The following is a 16,793-nucleotide window of genomic DNA, read 5'->3' on the forward strand; positions in this document are numbered from 1 at the left end:
AACGCCTTTATCTAAGGACGGAAAGAAGCAATTGGGGGCCTTTTGCCCTTCCTTTATACTACTCTATAATTCCTCTTCCTTTTTATGTTTTCTGCTAGCGGGCACCACCCGGCCTAATAATTTGACTGACATAGAATTAGTTTAAAACGATAAGCAAAGAATAATAATTATCAACATTAATTAACACGCCCCGATTAACACACCTAGACACCAACCCTCCCGGGGTGGGGGAGATATAGAACGCTAACGCTGACCCGGGGTAGCAAATATGAAATCTTATGTTTCCATTGCTCTCATAAGTTAAACCCTTTTTGGTGGGTATGGCGTTGTGCGTATGTGTGTGTTTCTCTACTCGCTTTGTGTCTTGTATGGCATTTCCATGTTTATTTGTTTTCCGTCTAAACTTACGCTTACTAATGCCCTCACAAAAATATAATAAACCGAACGCATTCACAATAAACTTCAATGGGATAGGAGGGTGGAGAGATGAAACAAAAATACCCTCTTTCTCTTCTTCTTTTGGTCTGCCCCTTTTCGCCTACTATTAGGCTCATTTTCTCTCGGTTTCACTTTCGTCACGGTATCGGTTTCATTTTTACACCCACTGGAAGACAAAGGATAAATGAAGCTAACTCTTTTTACACACAAACACACACACATATAAATATCGTTTGCCATTTTCCCTAACTTTCCCTTGTTTTGTGTGTTTTTGCCTTCTTTTTTTTTTGGGCGCTTAAAATCTCATTTCAATCATTCCTCGTTATTGTTTTATTTCCCCCCTATATTTCTATGTATAAAAAAATACGGTAAAAGGAAGAAATGAAGAAAAAACTATCCTTACACGATAGGAGGAACATGAATGCGTTTTTTTTTCTCTTGATTCGCGCATATTTCACATTTAAACACTCACACACCCAAGCGAAACTTCACAGATTCACACCGAAAGATTCTAAAATCCGATATTTAAGTAGTGTGCGTGCATATCGTGATGTCTGTGTTGGTTTCCTTCTTCTTCTTCATCATCTTCTTCTTCTCCACAATTGTATAACTTTTCAGTAAGACGTGTACTCCATCATCGCCACGCTTCCCGCAGCTCCTTTAGTGTTGATTGCCTTAAAGCATGCCCCCAGGTTGTAACTATGTGTGTGTGTGTGTCTTGTATGTTTGTTTTTCCGCGTTTGTAAGGGATGTTAAGCTTTCGAACCAATGCTACCTTTCTGCCAGCGTGCCATTATCGGCAACAGGGACAGTGGCAATGGGCGCGGTTTACTTCCCGGTTCCGGGCGTCGTGGATCGGTTGCCTTCACAATATCTGCACACGTAACGCGTATTTGTTTACATGTGTATGTGTGTATACCACACGATTTAAGAAGAAAAAATAAGGTATTTGATCAAAAAAGGAAAAAACGACGACATAAAAATTTAACTAATGGGAAATATTTAAGAAAACAAGTATAAAATATACACAATTTGATGTGAGGAAATAAGAAAAACCGTTGAAAATTCAACACAAAAAAACGAGATTACATTTTGTGAGCAACAGTGTGTTTGTTTCTGTTGTGAGTTTTGTGCGAATGGTTAACACACCGTACAAGGCCTGGATTAACTCGCCATTTTACACATATACAGTGATCGCCAATAATATTCGTCCACTTTTTTGTCTGCTTTTCAAGAAGCTAATTTTGATACTTCTGCTAAGTATAACTTTATCCTTTAGTATGCTAGAACGAGCTTCAGCATTTTCAGGGCGACCCGTTGGTTAGACGACAGCAGCGCCGGTCTTTGAATTTTGGTTTGAATTTTAAAATGGTAAATAGCCGGTGGGCTGATTTTTTAAAAATTTCACTGGTCACATATGCAAGAGCTGTCATATACGTTTATTTGTAGACGCGCGAAAAAATAGGTAAAAAGAATGATGTAATCGGTAAAATAAAGTAAAAAAAAAAATGAAATGATAAGAATTTTTAATAATCAGTTGTAACTCTTGAACCGAAAAATAACACTCAAAATTAGGCTGACCAGATGTACCGTGTTTAACGGGGCAGTCCCGTTCAAATTAAACCCAACATCTAATTAATGCTTCTGTGTATTACTTTACCGATTTCAGCAATCTTTTTATCGATTTTTTACGCATATACGAAAAAAAAAACATTTGACAGTTCGTAAGAAACAGTAACAATTTTTTTATATTGAAATTACTGCAATTCGAAAGGCTATACAATCAGCAGCACACTTAGGTATACAACATGCTATAATTTATACAGATAGTATAAGCAGTTGTTCAATTCTTAAAGGTACCAAAAAAGAAAACCAAATAGAAGGAATTATAAAACATACTAGCGAATTAGGAAACAAGATCAAAGCAGAAGTGATGTGGATAGCTGCACATGTGGGCATCTTAGGTAATGAGGTAAAGGTAATGAATGACAAGAGCACGTAGCATAATGTCAAAATTGCAACAGCAGTGCGTAATGAAAGATCGATTACATCGTCAGGATATAGTCAGGATTCAAACGGTGAATCCTGGTCCTGGCGATCCCATCCGGATCGTTTCCCCATAGTTGTGTCTTGTAAGACATTAAATGGTTGGCATGTCCACCTCGGCAGATGGAGACAGTCAAGATGAAGAAGAAAACATACAAGAAATGAGTGAATGTGTGATTAAGTGTGTGTATGTGTGTGTGTGTGGGCAGTCAAAATAGTGGTAGGTGTTGGTTATTTTAGTAACATAAATTTAGTCTTGTATTTCTGCGCCTTTAATTTCTTACGTTTCCACAATATAAGAAGGCAGAGAAAAAATCGACGTGCCACTCTATCGGTGGCAGTAGTAGTTCGATTTCAAATTCCTATCGTTTCTTCGAAATGTTTCAATTTTTTAAATTTTTGACAGCTATTCCAAAAGATTCGCCAAGGTGATAGCGATTGTCTCAATGAAAGCTGATGCATCGCACGATTCTTATCAAGCCTTCCATGCTAAGCACAAGATGTCTTTATGTGCCGATGAGCTGGAAGGGTTTCAAATGAAAATTTCGAAAGCTACCATTGGGTAGCAATTACAAAAAAAAAATCGGATGTCCCTTAGACATCCTTTAGGAATCGAGCGATTTCTGAATCAATTTTTTTAACCTTCTGCCGCCTATTGTCTCTCGCTGTAGGATCACCCTTCGCATAATATATCCTTTCGGTTAGTAAGTATAATGGATGATGTTTTTTGATTGATGTTCAAGATGACCCGAACGGTTTGTTCCAGCTCCTGATGTTATTAGGAGGTTATGGGTGTGTGTGTGCTTTCCTAAGCGGATGGATGGTTTCATCGAGACAAATTTTGCAAACGTTCTCGTTCCGCACTTTTGTTGGAACACGACGCCGCATGGGGATGTGCATTACATTTTTCGTGCAGCCGTTGATTAGCGGGAAGCTTTGCAAAGAACGGGTGTCGCAGTGCTTTATCTACAAAACGAAAGAAAAAAAAAACAGATATGAACACCGGATGTTGGTAAAGAGTGGCTAGCTTAATAGAGGGCTTTATCATTTATTGGGTGGATCACTCTTACCCAATGTGATACGGTTGGCGGGATCGTACTCAAGCATCTTCCGTATCAGATCGAACAGCTGCAGATGGTCGGGCTTGTCCGAGCGGACGTACCGGTGGAGTGGTTTGCAGTTCGCCTGCACGTACCGCCCGGTGGTGGACTTTTCGTCCCAGTCGAGCTTGCCGAACTGGAAGTATCTGGTTCGCGTTTTCCTGCGTGAAAAACACAAATGAAGTGAAGCGTGTGAGTAAAAGGTGCGAACACAAATGGCAACACAAATGAAACCTTACCTTGCCATACGGTAAGGGATGGTGCCGAGGATGCGTTCCATCATGGCCAGATGTTCGCGATTGTCATGCGTCGGGAAGAGTGTTACGCCCTGATATAGTTCAAACATGATGCATCTGGAACAGGAAAACATGCACAAATTACGAAAAAGTTGAAGATTGAAGACTAATCCCAACCAATGGGACACCTACCCGATGGACCAAACATCACAGGGTTGAGACCAGCCGAGCTCGAGTATAACCTCCGGTGCACGATAATGGCGGGTGGACACGATCGTACTGTGATGTTCATCGTCGAAGGTTGCGCTGCCAAAATCGATCAGTCGTATATCGGTACAGTTGATGCGACGCACTGGCCGTGGCTAGAATCGGAAGGGAAGATGCAGGAAAATTATTTATTACTGCGAAACCGGGTTTCTATGCAAGCATAGAGAGTAATCATCTCAAATAAAGTATAGTAAGATCATCTCCGCATTCCAATATGTATGACTACCGTACCTTGCGTGGAACATTCGTGCTGGTGTACTCCGAGTCGACAAACAGAATGTTTTCCGGCTTCAAGTCCGTATGCGTGAGGCGGCTTTCGTGCAGGAAACGGACAGCATAGCACAGCTGGTAGGAAATGTGCCGTACGTGCTCAATCGGGTACGGTTCGTAGTGGTTCTCTTTCTGCAGTATAAACAATAACAAAAAAACAAAACGGTGTACAATTAGAAAACAGGCAAGTCAACGATTCCCAAACGTTGTTAAACCTACCAAGAAGTCGAAAACACTCAGTCCAAGCATTTCGAAACCGATGCACGTATGGCCATGATAGTCAAACCAGTCCAGCATTTTCACGCATAAGCTGTGGGAAATTAAAATACAAAATTATTGAATTAGATTCTAGTAGTGGTGGGAACTCCGGAGTGGATTTATGCATATCCCGATCATAACCATATATCTCTCTCCATTCCCCCCCCCCCCCCCCCACCTCACCCATCCCTCCCAGATTCGTAGTTACTCCGGAATGTCTCGGAGTCGAAAAAATTAGGATTCACCCAAACACTAGCTTCTGCAGGGCCGGACCTCAAATCCCATCCGAGAGTGAGGACCGACTATACCAACTACGTGGTATCAGCAAGTCTAATAACTCATGAAATGGCCGGCGTGACCTAGCAGGTCGTCGCAGCCAAGAAGAAGAAAAAAACACATTTGATAACTTACTGCTCGAAGTTGGGGTCGAGTTGCATGATTTTCTCCAACGCTCCAATTTCCAGTTCTGCCGCATCACGATACTTGTCTACGTTCTTGATGATCTTTACCGCCATGACGTGGTCCCTGGAGCGATATTAGGAAATAAAGGTGAGACATCATGTCCAGTAGAGCCTGATGATGGATAATAGCTAATCGACACTTACCTTTCCAAATCGCGTACCTTTACAACCCGTCCAAACGTTCCTTCGCCGAGGGTGGCCAGTATTTTATCTGTCGAAAAAGGTCGGGAAAAATCAAACGATGATCCTCGTGCGGGAAACTCAAGGCGCCAGAGCTTCAATACGCATACTTACATCTGTTGTGTAGTACATCGCCGATCTGGTAGATCAGATGGCCTTCAACATTGTCGCGAACGAAGGGTTGTTTCTGTGCGGGCCAAGTTTACAATTTACAGGAGCAGGAAACAAACAAGAAAATACAATTAGTAAAACAGTAACAGTAAGGAATGGAAATAACAGCCACGAACAAAAAAAAAACAAATAAACACACACACACAAAAAAAAACCTCAAAATGATCATAACGAGAGCTCACGGAAGCTGAAATCAAACAAAAGTCACAAAATTCACAAAAAAACTTCTAAAATTTTAACGCACATGCGTTAGTGACGCCGTGCACGATGGAGATAAACCTTACGCCAGTCTAGTCATTTATAGCGTTTAAGTTAGTCGGAAGCACATAGTCATAGGTGGCTGTAAAAAAAAAATTATAGATGTTAAGTGGATGTTAGTTCACGATGAAATGCTTGAATAGATATTAGTAAGATCATTTCGCTACACGCATTGGAAAGTTGGGTGAGATGTCTCACACAAAGCGAAAGTAGAACAAAGCGCTAGTTAAGATTGGCATAGGATAGTTGCTGGGTGTGTAGATGAGTGTACGATCGATGAGTAATGGGTAAGATGATGTTTATCCTTACGAAGGTAGAGAGCGCTTTCGGGATACGCGATCGAGGACCTCGCAGCTGATTCTGGATGCCTAGTGCTCCACCGGTGGTACTGGCTAGTGCGGCAGCCGTACGGCTGTTGTACGCGTGGGACGTGGTGTTGATCGGTAGTACGGAACCACTGCTTACCGGCGCACCATGATGGTGCAGATGGCCGTACGATAATTGTTGGTCGCCGTAGAGCTGTTGTAGCTGATGGTGACTGCCACCGTTGAGCAGATGCGACGCGACGTTCTGCACCGTGTAGGACTTCTGCAAACCTCCTCCAAGGGCTGTGCCGGTACTGGCGGTACCGTACAGCTGCTGTTGCTGCTGCTGGTAGTACATGCGCACATGGGACGAGGAGGTACGTTGCCGTTGGTAGACGGCACCAGTGGCCGACTGTAGCAACAGTGACGGTACACCACCATCCTCTTCCAGACGGGGCGACCGTTCGGACGTGCTCGGGTTAACCGTGGCATGTGACCGACGCTCGCGTCTGGGCTGTGGTGAAGGCTGCGGCTGCAGTAACTGCTGCCGGGACGGATCATCGAGCGGTGCATACTTCTGCAGCAGACTCTCGATTTCGCGCCGTCTGTTGTGGCGTTCGCGTTGCCGCGGATCTTTACTATCGCCGTCGGCGAGCGAGGACCCACGATCGTCATCGTCGCTCGACAACGGCACCGTGCAGATGCCGTCGGCATCAAAGAATCGTCCACTGCCCGACGTTGTTTGGCAGCTTTTGCGGCGCTCCTTCTTGGCCGCAGCCAGACTGGACGTGGAGGCGGAAAGTGAACCACCATCGCACAGTGTCGTTCCCCCCTCATCATCGTACAGCTGGTGATGGTGATGGTGGTGATGGTGGTGATGTTGGTGCGAGTGTAGCAGATGGCCCATATCGGTGGTGTCGCTCCGCTTGTACGGTTTAATGGTGCGCCTCGCCTTACCATTGGTTCCACCCGTCACCTCGGACAGCAGCTCGGTAGGATCGTACTTGGACTTGAAGATGTTCTCCTTGCCACCGTCGCCTGCCTGTTGTTGCTGATAGCTACCCTCCTTCGTTCGTACCTTGTTGGAGCTACCAGCGAACGTTCGCAAACCGGAACTTCGATCGGTACCGTACGTACGACCATTTCGATCATATAGGCTGTCCACCATGGTCGAACCACCACCGGATGACATACCCGTGGAACCTGCAGTACTGGACAGCTTCGAGCTACGGTTGCTACCGAGCAGTAGTTGCAGCTTGTACGGTGTACGCTCTTTCGCGCTTGAGTAGGATTTATCACGCACGATACTACTCGTGGTGGAGCTTTTCATGAGCGGGTTCAGCAAACGCTGCTGGTACTGACCGGCAGTTCCAGGCGCTGGCTCTAAGGTTTTCTCCTTATCTTCCTGCTCCTTGCGCCGATGTACCCGGTCAAGAATGTCGGAATACTTTGACTCGAGCCGAGAGATCGTACTACCACCACCACCACTGCCAGCGTTATTATTACTACTATTACTACTACTATTGCTGCTGATGCTACCCGATGACACACCGGACGACGATTTGCCCGGGATCACTAGCGGTGTCTTGTCCTTATCCTCGGTAGTGCTTTCGCGCTGCGAATTGGAACAGTTGTCGCAGGGTTTAGCCAAAGTCACGCATACGCTCTCTGCGGAAGCTTGTGCCGTACACGAATGGAGAGGACTGAGGGAAGGGGACTAGAGTCGCAAGTGTTTCTATTTTCGCGCACCTAACCTTAACCTTCACGTACCTTCCCCACCAACGCCTTCCTTATCTCTAACCTAACCTGTGTGCGTGTGGTGCGAAAACCTGACGCGTTGCTTCTAACAGACATTACATGTAGCAACAAAAATCTAAACAGCGCGTCTAGCATTCTTCTCCCATTCCCGGCTCCATCCGTGCAGCACCTGGAAGCGTTCCGGGTGTACACTTACTCTGCTGCGGGTAGTTGGTGCGGTCAGCGCGGACGATGCTGTTGCCGAACCAGAACTGGCCGTCGGTGAGTCGAAGCGTTTGCCGAACGTGCGAAACAGTGGTTTGTAGTACGAGCTCATCGTACTGTTGAAGCTGCTCAAATATGGCGACCGGTGCACCGAATCGGTGGACGAGCCGAGGCTGCCATAGTCGGAGGTGTTGGTCGCACTACCGCTACCGTGCGAAAGGATCGAACTGGTCGAGGCTGATGTTGACAGCTCGTTAAACCCACTTGCAGTGGTAGAGGTATGGTTTGTTCGGGAATAGATCGAGGAGGGAAAGAGAGAGAGAGAGAAAGAGATAGGACGAGATATATTTAACATAGATCCGGGAAGCGTACAGCTTTCTTCTAATTGCCCTTGTCGTGTTTTTGCATTCTCCAAGAAGTCCTAAAGTGTCCTCTAAATCTTCCAACTGCTTGTGTGTGTCCAATTGCCAATATGGAGACAGCTTCAACAAAACAAAGCAGGAATTTCAGGACTCAGTTTTGTGTGTGATCTAACCAGCTCCCCCTAAAAAGCGTACAACACCCTCCGTACTAACCCCCCCCCCCCCCCACCCTCACGCACAGCTGAGCGCTGTAAATACCGCAAACACACATCCGCAAATCGTACGCGAATTCGCCAAACCCGCTCGATGACCCTCACACGCCCCCCCCCCCCTTCCCCTCCCCTTTAAACCCGTTTCGTTCGTTTGCGTATAAATTAAGCCGGCGGTCCGAGAGTTCGCAATGAAAATACCCAAAATTACACTTCCTTGCTGGCGCAAGATTCTTTGCGGCGTGTGCGCACACAACCGTTGCGCGACGATTGTTGCGATACATGCATTGTGAGAGCTCGCCTTCGGTCGCTTATCCGCAACGTTCGCGTCGATCAAAGCGCGCGCGGTGCTGTGCGCGACACGATTGCTTTGGGGTGCGCGCACACGGGCGCACCAGAAAAGCCGTCGACCGAAAATTGGCCGATTTAAACCGATTAGATAACGGTCCGGCTGAGCCCACCGCCATCAGCAGCGGGAAACGAAGCTTCCGGTTTTTTTTTTTTTTTATCGTGTGTTTGATTGCGAGGGTTACGGGAGCTCAATGGAAAGGCCGAGTAGTGCACACTTCCGATATCCGCCATGATGTTATGGTTGAAATGCGGAACCGAATTGAGGCGCACGGACACCGACAAAAGGTAAATCTGCACAGCAAAAGAGTCCTGCCAGACATTCTTCAACAGACCTGCACGCCTCTGTGCCGACTGTACGCTTTCCGGGTTCAAAGCACATTTTTCACGCACACACACACACACACAATATCCTGGACTTTGCGATGCTTAACACGCCCGTAACGTACCCTAAGAGCTAACGTGACCGCAACCCTAATAACAATATATCGTTCCCATCATTTACCGAAACTGCGATCGCTTCTGTTGCGGCTGTGGTTGCTGCTGCTGCTGTTGCTGCTCCAACTTCTCGCTCGGATTGCGGCGGAATCGCTGCAGTATGCTGCTGCAACTGTCCGACAGCAGCTGGGTAACGCTGGCGGTGTTGCTGCGGATGTAGCGGCGCCGCACACCGCTGCCGGCTCCCGTCACTGTGGACGCGCCGGTCGACCCGAGCACCCCAACGCCGGACAGACGATCGGCTGACAGCCGGGATGCTGCGGTGGACGACGATGACGAGGACGCCGCCGCCGACGACGACGAGGCAGTCACCGTTGTGCTGGCCGCCATGGCCGTGTGCGTACTGTTGTGATGCCGAACTGTATCTGTTCTTTCGGTTTGCTATCTCTCTCTCTCTCGCGAGCGTTACGCACTTCTCTTGTGGCGTCGATCAAATTCTTCACACTTTCTTTTTTTCTTCTGCTTGATACGCACACACACACACAAACACTACTATACACAAACACGCACACACGAACTGTTTTATCGCGCCGTGGCACACTGGTATCACAGGAGGAGAGCAAGAATCGCGCCGTCGATCGCCACTAAAGTCACACGTTATGCTTGGGAGACAGGCACTATACTGTGCGGTTAGTGATGATTGAACCGTTTGGTGTACGTACGAGCGCGCGTGATTATGTGTGAGGATGTACAGACACTGCACTAACTCGAGCACTAAAGTAATGTTCTAGTAGCAAACTGCTCGCACCCTGACATAAATATTAAAAAAGCAAGTGTTCCTGTGGACTGCTACTCCGAGGTCTCGTCATGGAGAAACCCACAATAAAATAAAAATTCTAAACATAATTATATGCGCTTGTCGCTTCTCTCTCTCTTTCTCGCTCTAACTCACACAAACACAAAAAGCGAAAGAACACTTGCACCAGCCGCTTCCTATCAGCAGTTGTTATCCCGCCTGCACGCATTAACACGCCACGCCGCTGTGCTGCTTTTCCATTCACCACTCGCACAGCTGTTCGAGCGTACACAGACGGACTGACTGAATGATATACTACTGACTGACTGATGCACATCACACCCCCCCCCCCCCCCCTCCCCCACCCTTACGCAAAAGTGCATCTGATCGAAAATGCACGAAGAAGTGTCGAACTACGTAAATCGTACGTAACGCACACCGTCAAACACACACTGCCGGGTGTGTATGGGTCATCGCAAGCTCACGCAGATAATAAGCCGCAGTGCGAATTCTGTGTCAGTATTCTGTCCGCGGATACAGGATGCAATGACGTCACAGAGTCACTGTCAAAAAAGAAACACTGGACGCGGTGCGCTGCAACCTGACCAAGTGGCTTGCAGCTGTATTTGTGTTTTATCTACCCCGAATTCAATAGCCTTTTTTCTGCTTTGTTTGCTAACTATCGCTCGTCAGTAAACACCCACAACGAACAATGGCTTTTGGCGGGTTTTTTTATTTAAATTTTTTTTACTCTACTACTTCCCACTTTACTCTACTCTACACTGGATAAAATATATTGCTTTATGTGTCGGACAATTTAAGCTAATGGCGCAGATATAGTCAACCAACTAAAGTGTGCGATCCGCTGACACGGTACGACAATGGAAACTCTGATGCTGGCTGGCGGTCAATGCTTGTCGATGGCACAAACCCACAATTGAACGGAACAATGCACGATCATACACGACGGCTTTGTCCGGTATGTTGGTGCGATAATGGTGAAGCAGTAGATATCATAATGCAGAAAGAAAAGAAACCATCCTTCGTATTGCTTTTTGCGAACTTTTGGATCGATTGGTCAACCGCACACAGGCACAGAAACCGCTACAAAAAGGAGGGATGCGGGAAAAGAAAATGGCGTGACACATGATAGTGATTGAAAGGGTGTTTACTTTGTGTTTGATTTATTATCGCTCTCTCTCTCTCTCTCTCTCACTCTCATTCTTTTCTGTGATTGTTGAAAATAGATAAACAACAATGGCGCGCGCACACGCACGTGGGCGCCCACTCTTTTTGTCCCTGTTTTAAAGAATGCAAAAACACGTCGATAAACACTAGATGCAGTAAGAAGATACCGATTAAAGGGAAGCGAAAAAAGAGAGAGAAAGAGAAGAGAGAGAGAGAGAAAATGAGATACAAAAAAAATACGATAATGAATGCCAAAATCCAGGGTACGAATTTGTTCAAATACACAGAAAGCACATAAAGCACCAGGCGACTCCATCACGAAACGGTTCATTCGCTTTCGGAAGCAATTTTGGTGGGAAGGCGGAGGGATGGTAAGGGAAACGAGTTGCAATGCAAAAACCGACGAAGGGAGGAGAAACAGACGCGAGCGAGCGAACGAGGGGAAACAAAAAAAAAACAGCAAACGATGATTGGATGGGGGTTTTATAGAGTGAATAATGAACATAACAAACAAACAAAAAAAATTGATTTAAACCTATATTTTTCTCTTTTTTTTTGGTGGGTTTTTGTGGTTTTTTTTCTTAAGAATAATTTTAAACGCGTACATGAAATTATTGGGGGAAAAAATTGAAACTTAAATTCGATAAGGTACACGCATAAACGCATTTGTTTTGCCTCAAAAGCATAGAAAATGTTTCGCTTATTCATTGTGTGTAGACGTGGATAAATGTTATGCAAATGGATAAGAAATCAAACTGACGGGCAGTTTTAACTTAAACCTAATTTTTTCTCTTTTTTTGTTGGGATTTTGTGTTCTTTTTTTGTTTTAATATTAAGAATAGTTTGTAATGCGTATATGAAATTATTTTTTTTTAAATTATAAAAAAAATATTCAAATTTAAGTACGATAAGGTACACATTTAAAAGCAATTGTTTTGTTTCCAAAGCAATGAAAATGTTTCGCTTATTCATTGTACGAAAATGTAGATAAATGATATGAAAATGAATAAAAAAATCAAACTTGCAAATCTAAAATCTTATCAAAGCTAAAAATGATATAAAAATAAGATACTGCATATTGAAAAAAAAAGGTAAATGATTCACATCGACAGCATTACTTGTAACCCTCTAAATAAGTGGCATTCTAATCAACTTTGCGTAATACTGCTGCAGGCGTAGACGATAAACTTTTAGCATTTTGTTAAAAGTTATTCCTCAAAGTGCGCTACACGACACGCAACCTACAGTGCAAATTTGATTGCCTGTCAAAATACTGTAAATTTTTTACATATTTCTCTACAAAACTCACAGCATTTTGTTCGCAAAATCAGAGCTGCGCTGTGGGTTGCGCTTCGCGTGGAACCGCTTTTCACACCAGAACTACCTCGTGCAACTCTACCAGCCAACTTTCTTTTACGCGAGCGAATCAAACACGTGCTGGTGTATATTTAATGCTGGGGGAAACTTAACCGCTGAACGTAATTGGAAATTATATTTTCACAAGTGTCCCGTAACTACAACTGCCGTTTGCACTGCGAAACCAATCTCATCTGGCATGCAAACAAGCAGCTGATGCTTTAACACGCAAGGTGTTGCGTATATAGCCGTACTGACACTATTTACTTTCCCAACAGCTTTCCAGCTGTTACCGTTTTGCGCCATATGTGTTTGTCTGTTCGCTTTTAAAATTATGATCGTCATATTTATCCTACAAATAGCAAAAAAAGACACAAACCGGCCTCATCTTTCCTTCTAGAACAAACTCATCTTAATGATCTCTGTGTGTGTGTGTGTGTTTTCCCTTTTCTACTTCTGGTGGTGCTGCTACTAGTACCGCGCGCGCGTTCGCACCACAAGAAACTGTCACCAGTGTGTGACAGCACACCGATTTTGTTTTTTTATTTCCCTATGTGCGCATCACCATTTTGCCAAAAATGTGTTTTGGGGTGGGCGGGAGGTAGGCTTGCAGGGTTGCCTCTACGCTCCCTGGTGCTTCTATATACGCAAAACGTGCGCATCATTCCCAGTCTAATAACACCGGGCGGATAGGAGTTTGTGTTGCTCTTTTTTTTCTTTTTCGTTTTTTTTTCTCCTCTACTCCAAGGCAATGTGGCAATAGCCCATTTGACTATTAACACCGATTTCCTAACGCGCCTGCCTAACCACAACGCACACATACACATTAAAAAAAACAAAAACTTCCTCACCTAACAAGCAAGCTAGATGGAGGCGCCTGGTTGCTCTTTTCCGAGTCAACAGAAGCCAGCAGAAAAAAATCAAACAAACTCGCGTAAGACACAGATGCGTTGTTAATGGTGTGGTTAAAACACACACACACACAAAAGCATCAAAAAGTCTCACATCGGTGGTCCGAGGGTTGGATTTAATCACGCGCGATGGTAAAAATACTTGCGCGAAAATCTTTTACAAAAAAAAAAAATAGAAGAAGCTAATACGTTAGATTGATTCTGCGGCGGTGTGACGCTGGTTGATGTTACTACAATTTCGTCCACAAATCTTCTGCTTTCATAAATGTTTTGCTAGGAGTGAGTTCGAGAGGGTGAGATCGAGTGTGATCCTCGAGCGTAAATAAATCCTTTTCCAACACTCGCTTGTTAAACTGTTGTTGAGGACTTTGTACGATTCTCCCCCAAATCGGCGCAAGGTGTGTGTGTGTGTGTGGCAGAGTTCGAAAACACAAAAAAAAAATCGAACGAGGTCGGTTTTACGGGGTGGCCTAATGTATAGTAGACGCATTATGTCACATTCATATTATGCGCTGACCAAAAAAAAAACAAAAAAAAACTCACACATCATCATCATCATCATCTAGTGAGCGTGAGAACGAGACCTTTCTATCGCGGATACGCTTTTTATTTTTAATCCCAGCGAAGAAAATTGCGATGGAAAAAAAAAACGCGCGAAGGTGAGCGGTTTGCGTAGAACGGTGCGGTGCGCGTACGTGCGACAACGAAGGCAAATTGTGTGTGAACCGCAACCGGACGAACCCGCACCCTCCCTGATGGGACAGCCACAACACATCACCATGCCGTCCCTACACACCCACCCTCACCAAAAGTTGAGAAAGGTTCTCGAATGTTTTTTCGTCTTGAGGCCACACGACACGACCGAAAAAAAAAAAAAACACGAGAGACACGACAGTTGCGCACCGAAATTCGCATCTCCGAATGATGACGTGCATGCACACAGTCACAAACACACACCCGTCAATAGGAATGCTTTTTGCCCTTTCTACCTTGAGGGAGGGGGATTTGTTTTTGATTCATAATTGGAAAAATGATTCGCAAATGTGTCATATGCGAAGAGTGGCAGCGACGTCATGTTACCAAAAAAAGAAAGATGATTAAGATATTGCTCCCAAAAATTTCATCTTGCTCCAATTCTTCACCTGTCTTCTGAAGATAGCGATCCTAACGATCGATCGATCCTGTTTTACGACTGGACCAGTTGACAACCAGACGCATAAGATCAAGTCGATGCATCCCGCTCACGTCTGCTGATAGTTGCAGCCAGTGCGCGACACAATGTCCGAAGAATTGTGTGTCCTTAAACCTATTCGCTTCCGCGTTTTCGCACACACACGAGGACGCCGATGACAGTTGAAGGTTGAACGTTGTTGCGGGTTGATAGTCGGAAAGTCGGGTAGTAAAGTTGAGATATTTGAGGGCTGCTGCTCTAGCTCAAGTGCGTACCAGAACAGATACGGAAGCGAAGTCCATTTTCCCAAGGACACATAACTCGCAAAACTTAACAATGACCTTTTCCGAAGACCGCACACAAACACAAATCTTGTTCTAACTCTAGCCTGTTGTCATGATAAAACACGCACACACACACGCACACGCACGCACAACGTTACATCTCTAATAGGACGGTATAACAGTCCTCAAGCGGAATACATTCAATAGAATTCCTAAGGACACCTTGCGCACTGGATAATTCTGTTATTCTTTCTTGCTCTGTGTAATCTAATCAGCTGTGTCAGAACGCACAAACACTCGCGCACGCACACACACACACACCGAAGAAGCCCTCCCCCCTGCTGGGATCGGAGCCGCGAACTCAATAACTTGTCGAGGGCTCCTCCGAAACAACACGGCCCGTGCCCGGTTACGCTGGCGCGGTAAGGAAGACTACTGTGGCGTTAGTAGCGCTCTTTGGGTCTCAACTGCCGCTTTCGTGTGCCGAATTGGTAAGGTTTGTTTTCTCTTCGTCGTCTGCCGTTTTGCTTCTTCGTGTGCTTCTTTTACACTTGCGACGGTACACAGGTGATCGTACAGGGGAGTTGCAATGAGGTGACAGAGCGGAAAATGCAGACGTAAGTGACTTGCTCTCCGTGAAGAGAGGAGCCCTACTGCTGTGTCCTCTACTCCACACAAACACACAAACAGACACACAGATATCTCCGATATGCGTAGCGATATTATTAATGCCGATCCGGCTATCGGCTACAAACCAGATGCGTCGGTTTTGTGGTCAGACGCGTACGATACGGTGCCAGTGTCTACATCACCTTTTTGTCCCGCGGAGAGCGCATCGAAAGGTCTTCGGACACATACACGCTCGCGGGCCAGATAGACCATGGCACCGAAATAACATATCGAAGAAGAAGCCACAGCAACGGCAAGACATTTAGATGACTCTCCAACGCGCTGAGAGCATATACAACTGTCAGATCTCTCTCTCTCTCTCTTTCTCTCTCTTTCTCTCCCTCTCTCTCTCTTTCTCTTCTACTCATTCAACAAAACAATAGTTGCCATCTTTCTCTAACACTATGCGGATGAAAATGCGACGAAGGACCACCAGCAAAGGACCAGAATCGAAGATTTTCCCACCGAAACTCCGTGTGTCCCAGCTGTATCATCCCCATTCCTTCTCTAGTTAACTCTCGCACACTCTCTTCACTCGCCTGCTTTGTATCAGTTTTCATCTTCCTCTATTTCTATCTCCCTTCTATCCGCTTTACTTAGTGTCTAATCTCTTTCCTTCTTAATGCTATCGGCCATAGTATAAACACGATTGAACTGTGTTATGGTGCGCCTTTTTTACGAGAAGAGGCACCTCTATTTATAAATTTTCCCCCATCTCACACACGAGGACCGCCGTACCGTCGTCCCCAAATCGACACTACCAACAGTGACGCACGGGGGGGCACGCATCAACCCACCACCCCCTGGTAGCAACAGATCCTCATCATCGGTTCTCGCTGGGGAAGAGCAAGATCAGTGAGAAAATTGTTGCTGAGGGAAAAAAAAACAACTTAATCTTACTCTCCTACTCTCTATCTCTCCCTCCCGCTCTTTTTTCCCTTATTATGATACATTTACGAAATCGTCCTACCTCTCGTATGTTTTCATTGGTACACTAGTTGCTACCACCATAACCCATTAATCCACCCGCACCCATACGCACACGTCCGCACAACCTGTCACGAAAAAAAAAAATGGGATCGCATCGCGGGAAAGCAGTTCAAGGTTTC

The 16,793-nt window shown here is 45.4% G+C and overlaps 2 protein-coding genes across 2 annotated transcripts in view; both read right to left on the reverse strand.

Annotated features, from left to right (window-relative positions):
* Positions 1 to 16,793, reverse strand: part of LOC126557838 (vacuolar protein sorting-associated protein 4) — a 175,222-nt gene that overhangs the window by 41,556 nt on the left and 116,873 nt on the right. The window lies entirely within an intron of this gene.
* On the reverse strand, positions 1,191 to 9,699 carry LOC126563282 (serine-rich adhesin for platelets-like). Its single transcript, XM_050219915.1, has 13 exons — positions 9,377 to 9,699; positions 7,945 to 8,215; positions 5,995 to 7,605; positions 5,371 to 5,443; positions 5,221 to 5,287; positions 5,027 to 5,140; positions 4,577 to 4,667; positions 4,319 to 4,489; positions 4,013 to 4,182; positions 3,824 to 3,937; positions 3,555 to 3,745; positions 3,388 to 3,450; positions 1,191 to 1,312 (listed from the first exon to the last, which is right to left on the reverse strand). The coding sequence occupies exons 1-13, from the start codon at positions 9,697 to 9,699 to the stop codon at positions 1,191 to 1,193; spliced, it is 3,381 nt and encodes a 1,126-aa protein (XP_050075872.1).

This window comes from Anopheles maculipalpis, chromosome X, assembly GCF_943734695.1.
Source record: "Anopheles maculipalpis chromosome X, idAnoMacuDA_375_x, whole genome shotgun sequence".
Taxonomy (NCBI): Eukaryota; Metazoa; Arthropoda; class Insecta; order Diptera; family Culicidae; genus Anopheles; species Anopheles maculipalpis.

Coding starts and splice junctions, on each gene's coding strand:
- LOC126563282 (XM_050219915.1), bottom strand. CDS start 9,699: ATGGCGGCCAGCACAACGGTGACTGCCTCGTCGTCGTCGGCGGCGGCG. Junction 5,444..5,994: donor CGAAAGCGCTCTCTACCTTC/GTAAGGATAAAC, acceptor TGGCCCGCACAG/AAACAACCCTTCGTTCGCGA. Junction 3,451..3,554: donor CGCCAACCGTATCACATTGG/GTAAGAGTGATC, acceptor TTCGTTTTGTAG/ATAAAGCACTGCGACACCCG.